The sequence below is a fragment of the Aythya ferina genome, assembly GCF_964211825.1.
Source record: "Aythya ferina genome assembly, chromosome: 25".
NCBI classification, from domain to species: domain Eukaryota; kingdom Metazoa; phylum Chordata; class Aves; order Anseriformes; family Anatidae; genus Aythya; species Aythya ferina.
Window position 1 is genome coordinate 5,269,169 of NC_140323.1, and position 22,454 is coordinate 5,291,622.

Genomic DNA, 22,454 nt, shown 5'->3' on the forward strand with positions numbered 1-22,454 from the left:
GCCTCCCGTCACGTGACCGCTCCCGCATCCACAAACACTCTCGCTCTCCTCCCCGCGCCGCCTCCCATATATGGCAGCGCGCGCGCGGCGGGGGGGAGGAGGGCGGGGCGCATGCAAATCCCTCGCCTCCCATTCGCCGGCGTGGGGGGTCGACGTCACGCGGCGCGCGCGCCGCGCGGAGCTAAACGCCCTCTTTCCGCGCGCTCTAGCCCCTCCCCCAGCTCGGCCGCCGCGCCGCGGCGTCACAAGGCGCGCGGGGCGGGGCGGCGCATGCGCAGTGCCCACGCCCGACGCCCGCGCCCCCTCCCCTGCCGCCCGCCCGCCCCCCGCCGTGCCCTCACCTCCCCCCCCCCACACCCTCACCTCCCCCCCCCATCGCCCCCATGCGGCGCTGAGCGGCGGCGGCGGCGGCCCCGGGAGCGGCCCCGGCAGCCGGGGGGGGCGGCAGCGGCAGCAGCGGCGGCGGCAGCAGCCCCGGGGGGGTGGTGGTGGTCGGCGGAGGAGCCATGGAGGGCATGGACGTGGACCTGGACGCGGAGCTGATGCAGAAGTTCAGCTGCCTGGGCACCACCGACAAGGACGTGCTGATCGGCGAGTTCCAGCGCCTGCTCGGCTTCCAGCTCAGCCCCGCCGGCTGCGCCTTCTTCCTCGACATGACCAACTGGTGAGGACGGGGGGGGGAGGCTGAGGGGTTGGGGGGAGGCTGTGGGGTCGGGGAAGGCCGTGGGGAGGCTGTGGGGTTGGGGGAGGCCCGTGGAGGCCATGGGGAGGCCGCCGGGCTCGAGGGGAGGCTGAGGAGAGGCTGCGGGGTCGGGGGAGGCCACAGGGCCTGGAGAGGGACCCGAGGAGGCCTTAGGGGCTGGGGGAGGCTGAGGGGAGGCTGGGGGGCTGGGGGAGGCCACAGGGCGACAGGGAGAGGCTGGAGGAGGGCTGGGGGAGGCCGCAGGGCAAGGGGAGGCCGCAAAGGGAGCGGGGGAGGCTGCCCCGAGCTGCCCAAGGGGGCGTTGGGCCCCAGGGGAGGCCACAGGGGCCTGGAGGAGGCCCGGGGAGGCCACAGGAGGGCTGGGGGAGGCTGCCCCGAGCCCCCTCCGAGGGGGTGTCCTGCCCGGCCCCTGCCCCACAGAGGGAGGCCGGTGCCTGGTGGAGGCCCTGGGGTGGGGGCAGGCGGGCAGGGAGCCCCCCGGGGGGATTTCTCCAAGCTTGGGGCTCGGTTTTCGGCCTCCCCCCCGGTGCTGGTGGCGTTGGCAGCCCCTGGGTCAAAGGGCTGCGGGCTGTTAACCAGTGACCAGCTCCTGGCACCGCTCCGCCGCGGGGACGGAGGGCGAGCGACCTCGGCACGGGCAGGGCCCAGCCGTGGGGTCTGCAGGAGGGGGGAGAGCGGGGCAGAAAGGCTCAGCCTCCGCGGGGAAGTTGCCTGGGTGTTGGGTGAAGGTGCAGCGTCCGCTCGTCAGCTGGGCAAGCCTTCAAAAACTGTGCTTTTTGGGGTGTTTTGAGGTTGTAAAAGCTCCTCGGCGCTGTCCCGGGTGAAAAGGAGAAGCAGAGGTAGTCAGGGAAGCTGCAAGTCGAGGAAAAAATGTGGGAAAGATGCGATTCGATGGTGGGAAATAAAAAGCAGGGGGGTTAGGGGGGCGCAGGGGGAAGGGATGGTGTGGGATTGCTGCTCCTTGTTGCCACCTGCAACCTTAAAAGGTCCCGGCTGTGGTGTGCAGGGCACTGACCCTCACGGTGTGTTCACGCTGTGGGTGCAGGAGGGATGAGTGCCGTGCTCCAGACACAACAAAAGTTACCTAAACTGCCCTTAGTTTTTTTTAACGATCTTCCATCAAGTCCAGGAGCCTCGGGTTCGAAGCTTGGAATCCGAGTTGAAGGCCTTGATATCAACAGTTGGGGGAGGGAAAACGCTTCCAGGGAATTGTGGAGCTAATCAATAGTCATGAGACAACTTGGGAACCTCCTTCCTTCCCTCTTCCTGCGGACCTGGAGTGAGCCCTGATGGCAGACGTGCAGCTGCAGAGGGAGTGAGGGAATAGCAAATAATGCCGCGTGCGTTGTGAGCTGAGAAATGCAAAAGAGTCTCTTCAGTGTGCAGGGGTTTGTGTTGGGGAAGTGTTTCACAGCAGAAAATGCTTCCCTGCCTCCTTCGTGTTGTGGTGATAGTAGGAATAAGAGTACCTGTGCTGTAGGTACTGCTTTGCAGGGTGATACTGGAGGGTTTTGGTGTGTGGTTTTTCCCTGTGATGTTCCGTGGGAGAGCAGAAACCTCAGCAGAGTCCCGGGAAGGACCTGGGGGTTCCTAGCGAGGTGGCTGTGTGTAACTGTGATGTTCCTCGTGTGTGTTGAAGAAGTTCTCTTCTTCAGGAATATTTAGTTTCTTTCGCAGTATCAGTTTCTTAAATACAATCTTAGAACTATTTTTTATCTTTTAGTCACAGTCAAAAATCTGAAATGATCAAAGGAACTCTCATTTCACAACTTCAGCGCCAAAGCTCTAGGAACACAATAAATGTTTAGTGTTTTTTCGGTGTTTATAAGCCTCGTTGGATGGGTGGGAGGGTGTGTAAAAGGAAATGTGACAACGTGGGGTAACGCATACAGCGCTCTGCGAAAATTAGCGCAGGCTGCGGTGTGATTGCTCCCGAAATGGGCTGGGAGCCCGGCGGGGTTTTGCCTTTCAGCAGCCCGGGCACGGCCGGGGGTGCTGCCAGCCCTCTTTGGGTGTTCTTGCCAGGATGCTCGGGTGCTGCCCCGCGGGATCGCCCGTCCCCTGTGCCTGTCACCCCACGGCGTGCGGTCCTGCTGTCTTCCTGCCCCGTTCTCCAGCTCCCACCTCCTTGGGATACCGGGCTGAGCGCTCTGCCCCTGCTCCCTGGTGTTATAAAAAGCTTCGGCCACGTTTTCCTCTCCTGGCAGCACCTCCCCTTCGTCGTGCTGTGCACCTCCAGGCTGCGACCCGAGGTGGTGGCAGGCAGTGCCGCCGTGTGGGGGCTGATTCCTGATTCCTTGCCCAGGAATTAGGGCCTGGATCTTCCATCAGCAGCCCTGCCCTGCCAAAAATCCCTCTGGGTGAGACCGCCGAGTCGCTTCTCCTGCTGGTAAAGGTTCGGCTCCTCTCCTGGGAGGTGATTCCTCCCTCTCCACGCCAGGATCGATGTCTGGCTGCAGGAAATGGCGAGGGAGCTCGCAGCAGGGCCAAGAGGTGCAGCCCGAGTGCTCCTCAGATACACTCGTATGGGTTAATTAAGAACTTTTTTCACGAGTGCAGCAGGCGGCTCTTTGATGATAATGATGCAGTCACCAGACCTGGAGCTACTTCCTTGTTCTAGGCCTTTGAGATAGCGCAGCGAGCGAGCCGAGCTGGGGTGTGCTTTGAACGAATGTTTCCAGGGCTGTCATTAGGAATTGTGTGTGATGTATCAAAATGAATCCCCACTTCTGGGGAGAGATGAATTGTTTTAAAACAGCTTTTTTTTTTTTTTCGGATAACTTGCAAAAGAATCTGTTGGTTGTGAAGAAATGTGAGCTGTGGGTCGCCTTCAGGTCTGTCCGCATCTGCAGCTGACCCCGAGCTGCTCGCTGTGCTTTCCAAGCATTTTGCAGGCCGGGGCAGCGCTCAGGAAGCTGCCAGCCGCTTTTATTAGCGACACTGCAGAGGTGCTTCAGGTGGAACACACACATCCTGAGCTTCCGAGGCCGGTCTTTGATCTTCAGGTAAGACAGGTTAAATGCTTGGAGTTGTCTTTTTCCCTGTTATTTAAACGCTTTCCTCGAGTTGGGCCTCCTGTGAATTGCACGGGGGGTTCTGACCTGCTCCAGCTCAGCTTGCTGCTGCTCGAGTCCTTCAGGGGCTGCTGCTGCTGCTTCAGGGCCTCTGTGTTTTTTTGGGGTTATTAAAGGGTCCAGAGGTTGGCCGAGAGGTTGAGCTTTTAGCCTAAAACCAGGAGCAAGCTCCAAAAGATGTCGAGGCCCTGAAATATTTCTTCCTCAGGAGCAGAACCGCAGCCGAGTCGCGGGGCGTTTTGCTGCCACGGTGTCTGGGATCAAACCCAGCTCCGGCAAATGGGTCCCTGTGCTGTGGCTCCCTCCCCTCTGGGTGTTTTGGGGGGTCCCAGGAGGGTTTTTGGGGGGGTGCTGCGGTTCCAGGCGCTGGCTGGGGACATGTCCGAGCTTGTCCAGGCTCCGCAGTCTCACCCTGCTGCGTCCCAAACCCCTTTTGGAAAGCCTTTGTGTTCATTTATGTCTTAAATTTCGGGGTTGGTTAGGTCAGCGGGGAACAAATCTTATCTGGGCCCTGCACACGGTGGCTCTGATATGGCAACAGGGGTTGGTGGGACCCGGGCACATTCAGAAAACACTAGAAAGCAAATTTAGAGATGCCCCGACTGGCCATCAGCTGTGAGGAGCAGTGGAAATGTAAAAAAAAAACAGGGAAACTGTGCACAGAATGGGCCTCTTGTTTGCTTTTGTTGTTACGCTCCTGTAAGGCCCCTTGCTTGGAAGTCATGAGACTCTTCCCAGCTGATAGGGAAATCGTGCTGGGACACGGAAGAGGAAACTCGATTCACGGGAAATCGCACCAAATTTCAGGGGGAGAGGTTGCAGGGGGGGGACGTGAGCCCCTTGGGTTCTGTGTAGCTGGGTTTGGGCAGCTGGTGGTGGTGCTGGGTTTCAGCCCCTGTGTCAGTGCAGGTGGCTCTGAGGGGATTCCACCTCAGAAGATTTATTTAATGCAGGCATATTTCAATAATTTACGTCTCGTGTTTGTTTACATTCTTTTTTCACTTTTGCTTAGCTGATTTCTGTTCGTCTGGTAGGTGTGATACTGGTATTTAATTGTAATGTGTCAGGTAACGATGGTTTCCATTGCGTTTAAAAAGGCAAAAAACAGCGCTTTATTGCTGTGAACCTGAGACTTTTGGATCTATGGTGGGGAAAAAAAAAAAAAGGTGTTTAAGGTCCTTTTTTTGTGAGGCAGTCAGATCTCTTCTGGAGGTTTTCTTTTTTAGCATGCTCAGAAGAATTTGTAGCTCTGACCTGGTTTCTCCAGTACTCCGGAGAATTTTCCGTGAAAATAATTATAGGTTACTTTATCTCTGAAAATACTCCAGGAAGCCGCCGTGGCGTTGCTGTACGGTGGCAGGGTGTTTCTGTAGGATCGAGAGGAGCTGAGGTGAGGTGGGGATCAGCCGCCAGCGGCGATTCTCACATCAGCAACGTGAATTTCTCTGGCATCGTGATGATTTATCTAACACTTAGGTGTGAGTTTTATTGATCACGGAGAGAAGGCAGAATATTGGATCTTAAAATTAAAATGGCCTTGTAAATAGATGGGGTTTGTCCCCAGGGCACCGGGTTTACTGGGACCCCCAGGCAGCAGGTGTCCTGCAGATGATGCCTTTCCCACAACGAGGAGCCCCTCGTGCTCCTGAGCTCCGTTTCCAGACCTTGGAGGTGTTCAGAAGACAAAACGCATTCAGGTGTCCTCTGTTAACAGTTTTTTTGACTGCTTTTCTGTAGATCTCCGATTTTGTGTCAGGAAGAACCTGGACTCAAAGTGGTACCAGGGCCGGGAGCGGTGCGTGGCAGCTCGTCACCTCCCAGCCTTCTCCTGCTGTGTGTGAAGGGTTTGCTGGTGCACCGTGCAGAGCCACCCCCTGGTAAATCTTCGACTCCAGCCCTCCAGGAGCTGTGTTGTGCTCCTGGGGAACCAGAGGGCAGACGTGAGGCCGTGCCAAGGCAGACGCGTAAAGTTTTTAGGCATTACCTCCTGGGATATGAATGCTGAGGTGGAACGTGTGGCCTCAGCTGCCTCTGTCCCTGCGCCAGCCAACCTTTGATCATGAGGTGATACCAAAAGCCAGTTTATTGATCTGGGTACGGCGCTGCACGTTTAGTCTGGTGGAGAGCTGCGTGCAGCCGATTGTGTTAAAACACCTGTGGGTTTATTCCAGCTCTCCATTAAACACCAGCACCCCCCGAAGAATGCAGTTGATCTCTCAAATCAAAACACTGCTTTATTGCATTTTTTAGATGCAAATATTTAGGAGCAGCTCTAGCACTGCTGATCAAACACTTCTGGTTACAGACCCAACGTGCTGCCAGGTTTGTTTTTGTTGTGCGCCGGTTGTGGGGGCAAACATCTGCTGCTGGCATCGAGATCTCCATTCTAGCTTTTATTTGCAGATCTTGAACGGAGCACGAACTAATTAATTTCATTTCCTCTGCTGTTTGAAGGCAGTGTTTCTGCTGATGTCCAGTAAACGAATCAGCTGCTATCAGAGAGCTCCATCCGATGAGAGATGTTGTGTCTGGCTGCATTTGCTGAGTTTTCCTCTCTTCTTCTACTTGTGAAGTCAAAGGGAAGGCAGGATATAAAACAAGCGGTAGGATTTCTTTTCCCCAAAACAATGAATGTAAACTCTCGTTCCCCGTTCCTATTAGAATTGTTGGATTTGCCACCAAAAACTTACTGTGCCAGTGGGGAGTTGTGGTGTCTGTGCTTAGCTTTAGAAGGGGTCGGGGTCCCTGCTCTCCGTGTCTGTCTGCTCTTTGTCTCAGTCCTCGGGACTCCCGTAACTTCCCTTTTGCTTACCCACGGCCCCATAAGTCTGAGGGCAACGTTCCCGGTGCTGCTTTCACAAATCACGAGCCCGGTGTTGATGCTCCTTTGGTTCTGGGCAGGCTGTGGGGGGAATCTCCAGCCCTTGAGTTCCTGGAGGAGACAAACCTGGGACAAAACAGGCTTTGAAATCAAGTTTGTCTTCCCTGGAAACTTCTTTGGGTTAACTCGGAACGGGTCCAGCATCTGGTAGGGAGGAGGTAGCGGGCGGTGGGAGGATCGGGGCAGGCTGGCAGTCCCGTGGCTGCTGCTCAGCGGTGCCTATGTAGGCTCCTTCGTACCCTGTCTGGGGAGCAGAAAATAGTTTTTAACAGCTTAATTCATTGCGGTGGCTCGAAGCATCGTGGATGTGTTCTTAGTATGTGTGAGCTGTTGTAGACTGTTGGATCTCTGCGCAACTGTCCCCTGATGTCACTAAAAATGAGAAAATGAGAGAATTAATCAGCTGGAAAATGTTTTCTTGGACAGCTTTTATTTAAAGCATTAAAAAAAGCACAACTCTTCTCCCGAAAAGCTCAAATACTTGATACAAGTAATCTGAATGAAAGGTAGACTTAAAATACATCGCGTTGTTAACTGCAGAGCGTTGTTACCGTGCTGTGCCCGCGTTGCAGACCCACCCGGGATGGGTGCGCGTGGCGTGGAGCTGCAAGCAGGAGCTGGGTGCGATGTAATTTTAGTCCAGCTGGGCTGCCCAGCGTGCCTGAACTTGTTCTCAGACAGTTTCTGTAGCTTAATCCCCCATTACTCGAACGCAGACAATTATAGATCGGTGACATGGTTTGTGCTGAGGAATTAGTGCTCGGGGAACCTGCAGCGTACCGGCAGCGCGCTGGCTTCCCGCTGGGACGGGCTGGTGCCCACGTCCAGGGGCAGCAGGTAGGGAGCAGCTCCTGCTGGGACGTTCACAAAACATTTTAGCTCGGACTTCGAGCTCCTGGCTGCCTGCTTTAGGAGGGTTCAGCTGCTGGGGTCTGGGGCTCGCGGCAGCGTCGCAGCCTTGGTTCTGCCACTGAGACACTGCAGGGTGCGGTGAGCGCTCAGCTGGGACCGTGGTGATGGGCACGGTGCCTTTGTACCTGTCTGTGTGCTTCTAAAAGCCTGTTCAAGAGACTTCTGGTGGAGTGGGGTGTCCTGAAAACAGTGCATCTTCAGTGTCTGCTCACTTGCTGCCCCTGGATGAGAGCAATATTGCGTTCAGTCACTGCAGGTTTGGAACATCCCACCTGTATTTTGGAGCTGGCTGCTCTCAGCTGAAACAATCACCTGTTTTTCTGTGGCTTCATGTAAGAAAATGCCTGAGCTTCAAATCAGCCAGCTTTTTCCCCCCTCCCTTAAGCTGTGTAAGTTCAGCTGAAAGCTTTCAGCTTCCCTCTGTGGTCCTTTTGTAAGGACCAAAAAAGCCTCACGAGGTAGTTTCCCAGCCTAGTGTTTAGTGTAAGAGGTCAGCTCTGAAGGTAACTGATGTGCAAATTTGGCTTTCAGGAGCGGTGTTTATTGAAAGCTACTCACTGATTAAAATTTCCAGTCCTTCAAAACGTCTTGAGAGTCCTTCCAGTTAATTGCCCTGTGTTGTCTCCGCTGAAAATGTTTGAATTCAGCTCCAGGTAGAAGCGCTTCCCTGCGGTGTCAAGTCTCTCCCCTGAGCTTCTGCTAATGTTTCGAGGTGCCTCCCGCTTCAGGAGCAGTAAGTAGCTGTTCGAGGTGGCCTAACCCGGAGTGCTATCAGTCCAGTTCCCCAGCAACTGAGGAAATCAGATCCAAAGGGGATGTTGGGTGCTGAGACGAAAGGAGCAGGCCGAGGATTGCCTCACTGGGATGTGCTCCTCAGGCATTTTGAGTCCCTCCCACCTGCATCACGCGGAGCTGTTCCTTTACTCAGGAGGGAGAAGTTCCCCAGCTGCTGCACTACTTCTCTTGCACACCTTTGTTTTTAGCAAAGGCTGCCTCGTGGGGTGCCGGGGTGCCCGGCTACACATTGCTTTGGGGAGCGGGAAGGACCTGAGAAGGGCGAGAATTCAGTCACGGAAGGAGTGCTGCCCAGAAAGCAGTAAGTATTTAGCCCCGTGTCACTGCTTAGCTTTTTGCACTGTATCTTTCAGGAGGACAGCACCCCGGGGCTGTGGTTCCCGTGCCAAGAGCTGCCTGTGGGTGCTGAGATCGCGCCACGCTCGGGCACCAGGCGTGGGGCACTTCTGTGCTCAGCCCCTGGGAGGGAGAGAAACACAACCTGGCACTCGCTTCAGCACAGCTGCTCTGCACAACGCCGTGACAGAGTCCATTTGTCAGAGTGCTTTCTACTTGACTTAATCATTGTCCTCAGCTCGCTGTCCTTGTATGATACAAGGGCTGCATCCTGCATGAGATTTGGAGTCAAAGGTGCTGCGCTGATTGCCTTTGTTTCTCCTGGCAGCTCAGGAGGGTCGCTGCTGGGAGTCCCACCGTGAGCTCCTAATAGGTGGTAGGAGAGGGCAAGAGCTGATAGGGACAAACTGCCAGCTGCTTTCTGAGCTGGAGTGGCTGCCTTGTGGTCATTTGGATTCATCGAAGAATTTTATGGGAAATGAGAACTTGTAGGTTCCCGTAACAGTTGAAATTTTAATTATGAAGTTGTTGCTTTCTGATGAAAGTGGTACTTAGGGGTGGAATTCCTGAGTCGTGACGACCTTCAGAGAGTCAGCCTGCGGGCTGCAAGGGATTTTTCCCCTGTAGTTCAGAACTTGAAGCTGCTGGATGGAAAACAAAACCAAAATACAATCCGTGCGTGTAGTGGAAGAGGTGCAGGAGGTTACAGGTACCGGATGGTGCAGGATTCTCCCAGCTCACTTTCTCTGCCTGTTCTGGGTGTGTTTGGCAGCACTCCTGCCATCCCTTGCCCTGTGTGCTGCAGTGACCTGCTTGTTGCCTCCCAAGACGCCCACGGAGGCATGCTGGTGATGTGTGGCAAGAGCTGAGCCTTTTCTTGGTAACAGGAGGACGAGGTGCTGTGCATGTGCTTTCTGCAGAAGGCAGGGGTGAGTAAGCCTCAGTACCTCGGTTTCTTCATTCTCATACCCAAGAATTCAATTTTAAAACACCACACCACCACCGAGACACGTCCAGGTACCCGGGTGCTGCTGCTTGTGTGCACCGGGGCCGGGTTGCCAGAGGAGCCCTCTGCTTTGTGAATCGATTGGGAAGAGTTTCTTTCATTTGTGAGTGCTGCACGGTGACCTAGTTAATTGGGAGTAATTACTGTCTAAATATATTGGTTTAACATAACAAAAGGCTGTCTGGAAAAAACCCGGGAAGGGAAAGAATGGCTCAAGATAAACCACCTCTTTGCAAACACTTAAGAGTTGTTAAGGGACATCTCCAGAGCTATTAGCAGAGGAGGTTTTAACTTTGCTGGTGTAATTTAGCTCCTGAGGCTTGAAACAAAGCGGCAGAGCAGAGGAATGGACTTGGAAAGGGACGCGCTCTCTGCTTCTGGGGGCAGCAGTTTGCTGGGAAAACACTGGATAGGTAAATCGGGATGCCTTTGGGGAGGAAGGAGCGGGATTCCCGCAGTTAGAATGGGTCTGATACACACAGCTGCAATCCTTATCTGCTGCCTTCTGCCCTCCCTCTCCAAAACCTTTTTGGACTGGGGTTGGACGTGGCTGTGGTCGGCACACTTCATGTGGCCGGATCCCATGGGACCTGCTCTGTGCGCCCAACTCCGCGCTGCTGCTGCCCTGAAAGGGGAAAAATTGCTTCATTTCGGCACCGAGCGCCTGGCACCTGGAGGGCTGTCCTGAGACAGAGGCAGCAGCGCGGCCGTCCCTGTAATTAGGATAGATCAGTCACGTAAATTACACAGGGCTTGGCGTGCTCATCTTACAGCTCGGGAGCTGTCTGGTTTATAATAGGAATTTATCTCATGCGGAGGGGCAGCGTGGTGGGTGGCACACCTCGGGGGGAGATGGGGTAGGCGCGGGTGTGCACGGGAAGCCTGCAGCCGATAACCCCTGCCTCTCACCCCTGCCTCTCACCCCTTCCTCTCGGGGGCTTGGCTCCACGTTCCTGTCCCCACGTGTCTGGGCACGAGGGTAAAGACACAGTAATAACAGCAGTGGATGCACACAGGCGAATTTAAGGGTGATACAGGAATAAGGAAAGGTGCTCGCCTTTCCTGATTAACATCTGCTGCATTCAGTGGAAGGAAGGAGGCAGAGGGGGCACTTGTGCTCGGTCCCTGAGGTGCAAATCACCGCGCTGCAGCTTGCTGCGACCCTCTGCAGGTGACAGCTGCCACCCTGAGCAGGGGGCTGCCTTCACACCCACACCCAGCCCTGCCTGGGGACAGGGAGCGAGGGGCAGCATCCCTTGGGAAGAGCCCAGACGAAGGCAGCGGGGCTGTGCTGCTCGCTGTGCCCGCAGTGTGAGCGCCGCGGGGATCTCTGCAGCCGCACGGCACCTATCTCCTCGGGTCGGCTGTGTCAAAGGACAGCGTGGGGCAGATTTGCTTTGTCATCCTGACTTTGGCTCTTGCTACTTTCAATTTCTCTTTGGTTTCTGGAAGCTTCCTTTTAATTCTCCAGGGGGAAGGCCGGGGGGGGCATCAAAGCACGCGCGGGTGCTGACCCCGACCAAAACCTGCGGCGGTGACTGGGATGGGGGCAGGAGGGTGGCTTTGGGGTGCCCGATGGCAGAAAGGTGGCGAATCTGTTTGTTTGCCACGTGCTTTTCTTCGGTTAGTTTTTAACTAAAGGCTGCGGAGGGCTGGAGCCGTTTCCCAATGGCAAAGCAAGCAATGAAATATGACCCAGGGAGGGGAAGGGAGCTGGCAGGCAGCCTGTGTGCACAAATAGCCCACTACCTTTCGGAGCGGGTTTACAGCCAAGCAAACAAAACAGCGCAGGCTGCCTTGCAGAGAATTACAGAAGAAATCTCCCCCGTGGAACTGCTGTTTTCTCTTTCTTAATGCCAATAAAATGTTGTTACTCCCGATCCCAGAGTCGTAGCACGCAAGGACGGTGCCGGACGTCTGAAAATGGGTTTGTGTAGCAGTGGATTAGGAGGAGAAAGAGCTGCGTCGCTGTCTTTTGTAGCTCTCACAAAGCCTTTTGCCTCGGATCGCTGTAACACTGGAGGAAATTGTCGTGAAAACCGAGCTGCAGCTCGTGGTGTTAGCTGGTTGGGCGAGCAGGAGGCTCTTGGCACGGCCCTGCTGCAAGTTATGTAAATCTCGTGCCGTGTATAAGCAACAGGCGGCTGCTGACGTAAAGCCGAGCGTTTGTCTCCGGTTATTGGCGAACGTGACACGCACCCTTCCTGCAGCATTCACCCGAGCTGCCTGTATTAAATATAGCCCCGACGCTCCGAAGTGGAAAACGTCTCGAGCTGAATAATGGCTTCTGGTCCGAAATTCAGCGCTCGAAATGTGGGAGTCCTGCCGGGAGGCTGGTCTGTTGCCCCGTGGTGCCCAGCCCTGTCGGTGTGTTAGCAGCAAAAGCTCTGGTGTGGGGTTGGAGGGTTTGCTGCGCCGGGCAGAGCGCCCCTCCGGGGCCACCTCGTGCCTTGGCTGAGCTGTGGGAGATGTCAGGATGTCAGCTGGCAGTGGCATCGTCTTCTGGTGGCTCCGGGGACTGGTGCATCTGTTGTTCAGGTGTCCCCCGGTGTGGGTGGCTCTCAGATCTGATTGTCCCCCTCTGACCCAAGCTCTGGTGCCGTTAGCTGCTGCTTTGGGGTCCTGTGTATAAGCAGTCAGTGCCGCTTCTCTCCCAGGTGGTTTTGGTTTTACACAATGTCAGATTTTCTTTTTTCCCTCGAGCGCTGTAGGTCTCGAGCAGGAGGCAGTTCCTTTGCTCACTGTTTCGAGTCCCTTTCCAGCTGGCAAGCAGCCCCCGGAGCCCTCTGTTTGCTCTTTCTCAGGGTCATGCTGCAAATGTTTCTCCCGCTTTCACCTTGGCTTTCTGGCTGGGGGTTGGACACCTGACACTCCACCAAACAATGCTTACCCTACATAAATCACCGCGCCACACAGCTTCTGACCACCCTTCTGTAGGGTTTCTGCTCTAGGTGGCGATTCCTGGTTCTTGATTTGTTTTTGTCTTGCTTAAAAAAGCAAAATAGCTCTGTGTGATCACAAAGCAGCTGTTATGCCCGGTGCTTTCGGTGCGATTTTGCTCATCCCCATTCTCACAGCACCTACTCACCGCATGTAAATGAGGGCCACAACCCCGCAGCCATGCGTAAACAGAGGAATTACATGATTTGCCACAACACTTACATAATAACATAATAGTATATCGTGGAATGGCAGCTCAGCCTCATGAATCCTCTTCCTGTTTGACTGCTCCTCTTTTCAAATTAATTACCCTACGAGTTTCCAGCTACGCCGTGACCATGAATCAATAGCACTTGTGGCTTTCTGCGTGTCCGTAATATATCACAGCCTTCCACTGCCACTTGTTTGGGATCAGTACGAATGTTTGTTCGTCCTGGACGGTTTGTAAGTTCCTCTGAGCTGTGACGATCCAGAGCTGAGCAGGCACCTGATGATTAATAAGTAGTCAGGGAGTGCTCGTGGCTCACACGACTGCGTTTCACAAGCAGCAGGGCTTGAGTTATTGTCCGTAGTTGCTGGTGCCCTTTAGCCTTCAGAGTTATCAGCAGTGTGCTTGGTGTTTTGCTCATCTTACGCTCCTCTGAATCTTTTGTGCCAACATAAAACGAAGTTGAGTTCTCTTGAAATTAGCTACAGAAACGAGGCAGGTATAAAGAGCTGTCCACACACCGCTGCCCAGCACTCACCCACTGTCCCTCCAAGTTGTTGTCGAGTCCCATAGGGTGGAGCCCTAAAAGGCTGAGTTCCGGGGTTTCCAGTGAAAACAAGAAGCAGCAAAGTGATCTAAAGTAGTGTCTATAGAAGGTAAAAAGCTATGTTTTGAGCTCCGTTATCTTGCAGAATCCGTGTATGATAAAGATGGAGGGTTTAGGAAAATGTGAGCGGCAGAGTTCATCTAATCGGGATAATATTTTTACTGTTTAGGCTGACCCACGTGGACCTCTCAAGAGGACCCGGCTCACCCGTGTACTTAAGGCTGTAATCTGCTTTTTGCTTTCTAGGAACCTACAAGCCGCCATCGGAGCCTATTATGACTTTGAGAGCCCAAATATCAACGTACCCTCCATGTCCTTTGTTGAAGATGTCACCATCGGGGAAGGAGAGTCCATCCCTCCTGACACCCAGTTTACAAAAACATGGAGGATACAGAACACAGGTAAGTCCCTCGGACTGCAGCAAAGCCCATGTCACGTGTATTAGGGGATGAGGTGACACGGTGGCAGATCTCATGGAGGAGCTGCAGCTCAAGGCAGGAGGTCTGTGCGCACCTCACTCAGACCAGAGCCACCCCGTTACTGGAGGAGGTACCTCCAGTACCTGTGCGTATCCCTTCTCATGTCAGCACAAACGCGTGGCTCAGTGTGCAGCTCGGTGGTGCCCCAGTCCTGTTCTTCCTGCCACCACGTAAGCAAAAGCTCTAGGGAACTGCTGTAGGAAGAGGCAGGTAAATAGAAAACGAAATACGTGTTTGTTTTCATTTTGTTGCTGGCAGTAGTTAAATCTGAGAGTAGATTAAGAATCCTTAGCAAGTCTTTGTTTATGATCACTTAAACAAATGGAACATGTTCTTGAGCTGGTGAAGAGATCCCGTTAAGTCCCAAAGCCTTTTAGCTCATGACCAGCCTGCATATAGTACCACTACACTGCTTTGCCCCCTTGTTTCTGATTGTCACTGTCACTTGGTTGGGCTCTTGGTAGAAATGTGTTCTCTGTGGAGGCAGAGATCTAACCTGAGAAGAGGTGGCTGTGCAAGGGGAACGTGGCAGGTACCTTTTACTTTTTAGTACCCTTTTGTCCGAATTGCTTTTTCATGCGTTAGGAGGATGCAGGGCTGGCGATGCCACATTCCAGGGTGAGATAAGTCAAAGCAGGGACCGAAATCCAGGAAGTGAGACCAGGCAGAATGCATTCCCACTGCTTAATCTGTTGGGATGTAGTCAGAGAGAAATGAGATCCAAGGATGCAAAGGGGAATACCTTGCCTTTGACTGTTGCAATGACAGGATGTTGCATTGATGTTTAACCTGTGCCTGAATTTAATTGACCTGCTTGTACTTCTGTGAAGAAGCATGATAGCACAACGAGGTATAATGCCATGAATCATCATGAGTAATGTACAGCTACGTTAGTGCTTTTACTGGTAAATAGCTGCAGTGCTTGAGTGCTGTACACATTTGTGCTAAATATCGAAGTACAACAAAGACTAAAACACTAGTAAAAATCTAAGTATTTCATCAGGATACCGGAGGTAAGGACAGTAACATATAAACACTATATTCTAGAGAAAGGCCTTAATTATTTCCATTTACTTTTTTCTGTTTCACTTATGCCGTTGTACTATAGCTTGCTTAAACTCCTGTAATGTTCAAAATTGGCATTTTTTTAATAACTGTCTCAAATCTTATGAATGTAGTAGGTTTGATGGATCTAGTTTCTCCACTCCTGGTATTTGCGTGTGCTATGACTACACCCCCTTTCTGGCTCCTTTCAGATCCTTCCTGATGCATTCTTTCCTGCATGTAAATCCAGCCCTAATTTAACATCCTCGTTTAAGCAGTGTTTCATTGTTCTTGGTACGTTTGACCTTCTGAAATCCCTGGGCCTGCTGAAATGAGGAAGGGTAGTTACAGTTAATCTTGACTCCTGAGCTCCTGGCAAGGCCAAAATTTGTTTTGGCTTCTGTGTGGGTTAAAGCCTGACTTCTTAAGAAGTACATCTGTGCTCTAATACTGGTGCTGGAGGCCAACTCTTGTTAAAATCATGCTGTTGGGGCATGTTTTAGTTAAATATGCCTTCACGTACTGTGTTATGACTGAAGTTTAAGCAGAACCACAGCATTTTATAACTATTTTAAGGTTTAATTAAGATATAATATCAAAGGACTGTAGTGTTTCCAGATAATATCTGCTTGTTTGGTAGATAACTGAAGTAAAGCCAAGGTTTTTAACAACTCTACAGGAACCCTTGATCAAATGAGCGTGGTCCTAGAACAAGAAATACCTGAGGCATGTGTCACGGAGGTGCTTGGTGGCTGACATGTGTGACAAGCAGGGCTCTGGGAGATTGTCGGTTTTAAGCAGTAAAGCTGGGTTCAGCCAGGTTATTGTGTGTTATTAAAAACTAATACCCTGCTCTGATACCTTCCAGGACGGTGCTTGGCCAAAAGATCAGTTTGTGTGGTGAGAGCAGAGCTGAAAGAGCAGCAGGATTTAAGACTTATTTCCTCTTCCCACTCTACCCCCAGCTGCTGCTGGCTCTGCAGGACAGTTACTACAATTTATCATCTCCCGTGAGATGAGTGTACCGAAATAGAATGACATAATCATCATTTCATTTTATGGGGCTTATCAGTTGCAGCATTCTAGGCACCTTGCAAGCCTAAAGCCATTAAACCTGATAAAAATCACATCAATTATTTAAACTAAACCCTGTTGCTGGGCTGCCAGCCTTTTCAGATGAGGCTTCGTGGTCAGCTCCCCCACAGCAGCCTGAGGTCAGCTCGTCGCTTGGCTCCTCTTTCAAAGACCTCCCGATCTCAGCAGCGTTTCCAGCCGGAGCAGTATGTCCCTGACTGAATGTCCGGTGTTCTTTGTTCATGTCATGATCTCCCTGTGAGATGGAGAGGTCCACGAATGAGGACTTGAGTAGAAAACCAGTCCCTGCCATGTCTTCACCGAGGCATCCGCAGGGATTGAATTAGCAGGCGAGCTGCTGCAGGGGATGCTCCTCGAGGTAGCCTGAGGTCAGATCAGCAGCCACCGTTCTCGCCTCGAGTGCTTCCAAGCTTCTTGGTGCATCAGGCTTCCCTTGGCTGTTCCCTTCAGCCTCAGCCAAGCAGAAGGTATTCTCAAAGTCATTGGCTCAGGCCCGCCACATTACTGGAGGAGAAGCAAAAGCCAATTCTAAGCTGATTTTTTTTTGTGAGTCTTGGAAGCACGTTACTTTTTGTCTGCCCCAGAACTTGTTATCTTTGGCGGAGATGGCTGTGTTTGCATGCAGTGACTGTTCTCTGTATCTCTGCAGATTGCCAGGTCGCACGGTCAGGCCCAGTGTCTGCAGTCTAAACATTGATCTCCACAAAGAAATCGTGTTCACAGTCCTCTCCACCATTGCGCAAGGCTGAGAGAAGGGTTGGTGCAGGAAGGGGAATAAATCCGTTTAGAAAGCAGTACCAGCTCTTCAGTTGTAATTTGAAGTTTTTGTTCCTCTTGAGACTAACGGACTGAAAAGGGAATTCTTATCTGAAAAAAAAGGTTTCCAGCGCTTTGGGTTAATAACACGTGTTTTGACACTGCAAGGCTCAGGAGCTGCATGTAGTGAGGCAGAAATGAGGAGAAGTAAAACTAGGTCTGACCTCTTTGGCTATGGCATTTGAAAAACACATGTGAATTTCAGTTCTGTTGATTTTTTTGCCTTTTCAGCTGTTACACAGACTTTGAGATTCTTGCTGTGTGAAGAGCTAGAGATTATTTCAAAAGAAATACGGGTTTTCCTGCTGGTCACAAAGTGGACCGGTTATGCCTTGTCTGAAAACTGTGTTCTCCTCTGTCAGTTGCTGACAATGCTGCGTGTATCTTGGTATTCCTTTGACTGTTGAACAATTGCACAACTGTTTTGATGAGTGTGTTTTATCCAGTCTCATACAAACACGTATGACTTTTCCTGGTGCATCATCACTAATTTTTTCTTCTGCTTGATCCCAGGGACGGAGGCCTGGCCCCCAGGGGTTTGCCTGAAGTATGTTGGGGGAGACCAGTTCGGCCACGTAAACATGGTGATGGTCAGGTCCCTGGAGCCCCAGGAGATTGCAGATGTCAGTGTTCAGATGTGCAGCCCCAGCACAGCAGGAATGTATCAGGGACAGTGGCGAATGTGCACTGCCACAGGACTCTATTACGGAGGTGAGCGATCCCTTTTCTGGCACTTCAAGCTCTTCTTCATGATATTCCCGTTGTAAACAGCATGGATGCTCCTGGCCCCTTGTTGGACACCCTCCTGATAACCAAATCACGTATCCCTAAATGTATTTGTGTGATTTATTGTAATGGCTGTTGACATGAAACCTCACTGTACAAAGACGTAAGAACCAGGCAGCTGCGGTCTGATAACCCTTGGTTTCCATTTTGTAAATGTTCTGCTCCACAAATCTGGGGGCCAGTGCTCTTCGCTGCAGGTAGGCCTTTGGCAAGCTTTGACTAAATGCAGGAGGAGGGTAGAGGTCTGCTGGCTCTGAGGCTAAATATAGAAAACAGAAAACATCGAGTGAGCTGCTTTGTTGTCTTGGTCAGCACAGAACTGTTTTCTAAACACTGGAACAAATTGCAGATCACAGAGCTCTTAAAAACAAAGAGGCTTGCACAGTTCTCCTTGAAACTCTTTCCCTGTTGGAATTTGTTCCAAGTTTTCCAGTGCTGAACATCATGAACTACATACAGGCATAAAACCGAAGTGGTGAAAACCCCATCTGACACTTGGTAAAGGCCCAGGTTTCAATAGTTAAACTTAGTGCATCTGCTGGGAACCACTTTTCTGTATTTAAAAATCACTTTAGGATATTTTGCATGGTGCCTCAGGCTAAGCCACCAACATCTTCATTCATTCGGAGCCATTTAGTGATTTTTAGCCAGCTGTAGTTTATACTGAGAACATCTTTGTGCCTGTTTTGGCAGTTGGGCGTATCCCAAGTCTCCGGGTTTGAGTGAGAGATGTTAGCACTCGGAGTCAAAAATAACTCTTTACTCTGTTTTTTTGGCAGAATTGTCAGCGAGTGTAAGACTCTTCTGTGTTGAAAGTGGATGTAACTTGTCCCTGAAACGTGTGCATAAATTAGGTTGAAAGGCCTGTTCAACTTGCATTGCCTGCTGCGGGCCTGTGCGGTTATTAATCCAAGGTTTTCCTACACGCTGACAAAGAAGCAGGCTAAGGGCTTACTAAACTTGCTCAAGTTACACCTTTTGAAGGAAAACTACCTGCAAATTGAAATTGGCAACTGAGCTTTGAATCAAAGATGCCCTTCCCTGTGGTAGGTTGAATCCCTGGTGCTTGTTATCTCCCACAGCTCAGGTCCAGCTGGGGGTTGCCTGGTGTTGGTGCACAGCTCTGGCACGGTGCTGGGGTCCTTAAACAGCCGTGGTTTTGTAAGGTGGAATCCCACTTGTGGTAAATTGGGTCACAGAATGCAAGCTAATGAGTGACATTCAACCTGGTGAGGGGCTGGAAGGAGAGCTCCAGCAAATGAAGGCTGCTCCGTGAAGCAGTGGTGGTGTAAAGCTGCTCAGCGAGGGTAGCTGCTGCCTCCTGCCCCCAGCCAGCACAAAAGAGCCCCTTGTAGGTTAACGCTGCAGAAAAACTGGAACCCGAATCCCATGTGACGTGAGGTGCTGTTATTAGATCTGCTGAGATGAGATAAGGAATTGCTGCTGTTCTTTTCAATTTTCCCTCTCTGTGCAGCAAAACAAAACTGGAGCACATTTAATGGAGGGGCGGGGAAAAAAAAAAAAACAGTAGGACTGAATTTGGATAGGTCCCAAGCAATGTATTTGTGTAAATATGCCACAGTGTTTGCATGAAGTGTAAATGAAATGGTAAGTAGAAAAAACAATCTTATCTATGTACAAAAGACACATGTGATGTAAGAACTGTAAACACACACATACATATTTTAGCCAGTTGTTTGCAAATTTGTGTAATAGTCTACCAGTCTGTGCATCTTGTCTACCTACTGTGGATGTTTTGGAACAGAAACAGATATTTTAGTGTGAATTGTCATAAACCTAATAACCTTCCAAGTTTTTTTTTTTTTTTTTTTTTTTTCAGAGCCAAACCTTTTAATGCTAACCAAAACCCATGACCTTTTCTTTGTCGTCAGAGCAGGAGACTGGGAGTGATATCGCCTGGCTCTCATTTCAGACTTGTTGCGTAGCCTTGGTTAAAGTCACTTCAGGTTTTCTTTTTCAGTGCATCCTATTGGTAATCTGAAGTATGGAGTTTCAAGTCATTGTGTCAGCTTGTTTTTTATATGTTCTTACCTGGTTCCTCCAAGTTCAATAGGAGTAAAACTTACTGATTCCCTTGAAGGGTTGGACTTTATTTGTTTCTACCCAGTACTTCTGATGCTTTATAAAAATGTGTTATAAACAATCATTTTTTTGCTATTGTAAAGAAATGAGTTCATACTTTCTCCTTTTTCCCACCTCTCCATAAACTTCATCTATTGATGACCCACGTGTCTTTCATTTTCCACAGATGTCATCTGGGTGATCCTCAGCGTGGAAGTTGGAGGACTTCTAGGGGTAACACAGCAGCTGTCATCCTTTGAAACAGAGTTCAACACGCAACCGCATCGCAAGGTAGAAGGAAACTTTAACCCGTTCGCCTCTCCGCAGAAGAACAGGCAACCAGATGAAAACAACCTAAAAGACCCTGGGGGTTCCGAGCTAGGCACAATCAGCAAAAACACGTGGGGGCCTGCTCCTGACCAAATCGAACAAGATCAGAATGGACTGTCACAAAACTCTGTAAATCTCTCCCCCAGCAGTCACTCGAACAACTTGTCGGTAGTGACATACAGTAAGGTAGGTGCCCTGGGCGAACAGGAGAATGGGTAGGTGATGAGACTGGTGTATGTAATAGTTCTTCGTTACAAACTGCAAAGCCCTTCCCTTCTGCTTCTGCCAGACCTGCTAAGGAAGGTTTTGAATTTGACTGTCTGACTCTGCCAACTCCTCAAGTTATATTAAAATACTTTTGCCTCTGATAGACTCTACCAGATCCACCTTTTTTTTTTTGTTTTTGCTTCAAGTCCTTCTAAAAGTTTATATAATCTTGTCTGGGTGCTGTAACTATTAGTGGCTGGGGCCTACTCCAGCTGCATATGCAGATAAGTCAAAATATCTCTCAAGATGTGCTCCTAAGTTTTTACAGAATTAAAAAAAGAAATGACCACACCCCAAACCTAAGATTAACCAGATAACTTTTTTTTTTTTTTAACTGGTGTGGAGTGACTACAGAGCTCAACATTTTGATCCCAGAAGCTATCTGTCAGGAATGGTCAGTCAGAGGACTATTCCTGTCTGTGTCCTTGTCCTGTTTATAATTGTAGGTGACTTTTAAATTATCTTTACTTTAAATCTCTCTCAAAAGCTTGCTTGGTGGATGCTATAAGAGTCTGAGTGATATTTTGACTGTTTTTATTTGCTTGTGTGTGACAAATGAATAGCAGGATTATTTACAATTCAGAATCCACCTGTTAATGCAGCCAGTATGTGTAGGTGTGTATTGTCGTATGTCAAACTAGTTTGATTTTTAAAATCCTTTAAAAATGCTTTACTGTACTTTAAGCAGGCTGTGTAGGACAATAACACTTGGTTGCTGAATGACTTAATAAAGCCCTAATATTAGTTCACCTACAGCACTTTAGTTCCTAACTGGATGAACTGCCTGTCCTCTACCAGTGGATCATATTTTAGTGGCCTACTTTGCACCAGGGCTATGCTTTTTTTTTTTTTTTTTTTTTTTTTTTTTTACTGCTGGCATGCTTGGGAATAACTGTTTGACAGACTACCAATCACCCATTTTGTGTTTTGCACCCCAAAGATAATTTTTTATAAGCTGTATTGGTTCCTGCTTCAAGATTCTTGCTCATTAAACATGAAATGGATGGCTTAAGCAATGAATAAAAAAATAAAGCCTTTCACCTATCAGTTCAAATGCAGTCTGGGTTAACAGTGACCGAAAGTCACTGCTGTTTGATGGTTTCTTGGTGGATAGCAGTGCCCGCTTTCATTGTGGTGTTTGCTGGAGGGACGGACCATCCTCTGACTTGGCAGAGGCCACCTATGGGCTGACACATCTGTGCATAAATTCCATCTCAGGTCCGTTGGGGGTTGTAGTATCCCAGCGAAGGGTGGGGACAGCTCTGCTCGTGCATCAGTCAGTGAAGAGTAAAAATCAGCTGCTAAGTATAGCTCTGAGTTGATGGAATTAGCTAAGCCTTTCACAGCTTAACACTAGGCTTTAATTTAGGTGAGAAAACTCATTTCCACTTTCAGTGGTCAGCTTTAGGGTTGGGTTAGCTTTATTTTTTCCCCTTTGCCCTCTTTCTCCGAGTGCAGGCTTAGCAATTGCTTCATCGTTTGTTTGCACTTGCAGGTGGGCAGATGTGGCACTGCTCAGAGCTGCGCTTCCGAGAAAGTTCCTGCACAGAAATTCTGGATGTGGGGTTTTGGCAGCAGCGTGGCCTTCGTTTCTTCACTAGGTCTCCCCTGTGGAAAATTCCTCGCCCTCCCTACTGAAACGAGAGTGGTGCGGGCAACAAGAGGTCCGGTGTATCAGCAGGGGCTCCTGGCTGAGTAGCAGATCTTGGCCTTTTTTTTTTTTCAGGAGGAGCATAGGTGTAAGAAACATGTACCTACTGGAGGTGCATAGAGCATAGCCTGTGCCAGATGTTCTGTGGAGAAGAAAAGCCAAAAAGGAGACAAACAGTGCCAGAGATATTCTTGATAAATTTAAGAAATATGGTCAGGCTAGTAACCCAAAGTTTGTGAGTGTTACCCCTATGAGTTGTTATAACCTAACCTTGGAGGTAGGGCCTTCTTTCTCTTTTTATTCCTTTTAGTATTTTCAGAATATTCATAGGGGGTTTTGAGGCAGATTTGATATAAAAGCAGAAATCTTGCTCCATTTTTTTTCTTTTTTTAGGAAGGGTAGCTTTTGGAGACAGGATAGGCTGTGTAGAAAGTTTATAGAT

General features: G+C 50.5%; 1 protein-coding gene and 1 long non-coding RNA gene across 8 annotated transcripts in view; one reads left to right on the forward strand and one right to left on the reverse strand.

The window, feature by feature from the left end:
• Nucleotides 1–276: 276 nt before the first annotated feature.
• Nucleotides 277–22,454, forward strand: part of ILRUN (inflammation and lipid regulator with UBA-like and NBR1-like domains) — a 31,090-nt gene continuing 8,912 nt past the window's right edge. The window contains exons 1-6 of one of the 6 annotated variants that reach the window (XM_084498005.1): nt 533–664; nt 3,494–3,708; nt 13,709–13,863; nt 17,410–17,607; nt 19,952–20,280; nt 21,857–22,025. In XM_084498005.1, coding sequence (XP_084354131.1) covers nt 13,773–13,863; nt 17,410–17,607; nt 19,952–20,280; nt 21,857–22,025 — 787 coding nt within the window. In that variant the 5' untranslated portion in view covers nt 533–664; nt 3,494–3,708; nt 13,709–13,772. Of the gene's footprint in view, nt 665–3,493; nt 3,709–11,202; nt 12,075–13,708; nt 13,864–17,409; nt 17,608–19,951; nt 20,281–21,856; nt 22,026–22,454 lie in introns of those variants that run through there. The other 5 variants (XM_084498003.1, XM_084498004.1, XM_084498007.1 and 2 more) reach the window with 5 other exon arrangements.
• LOC311423677 lies at nt 5,994–8,661 on the reverse strand. 2 transcript variants are annotated; one of them, XR_014685777.1, is made up of 3 exons: nt 8,129–8,661; nt 7,210–7,791; nt 5,994–7,030 (listed from the first exon to the last, which is right to left on the reverse strand). It is a non-coding gene; the product is annotated as an uncharacterized lncRNA (long non-coding RNA). The 2 variants fall into 2 exon arrangements; XR_014685776.1 differs by lacking the exon at nt 7,210–7,791.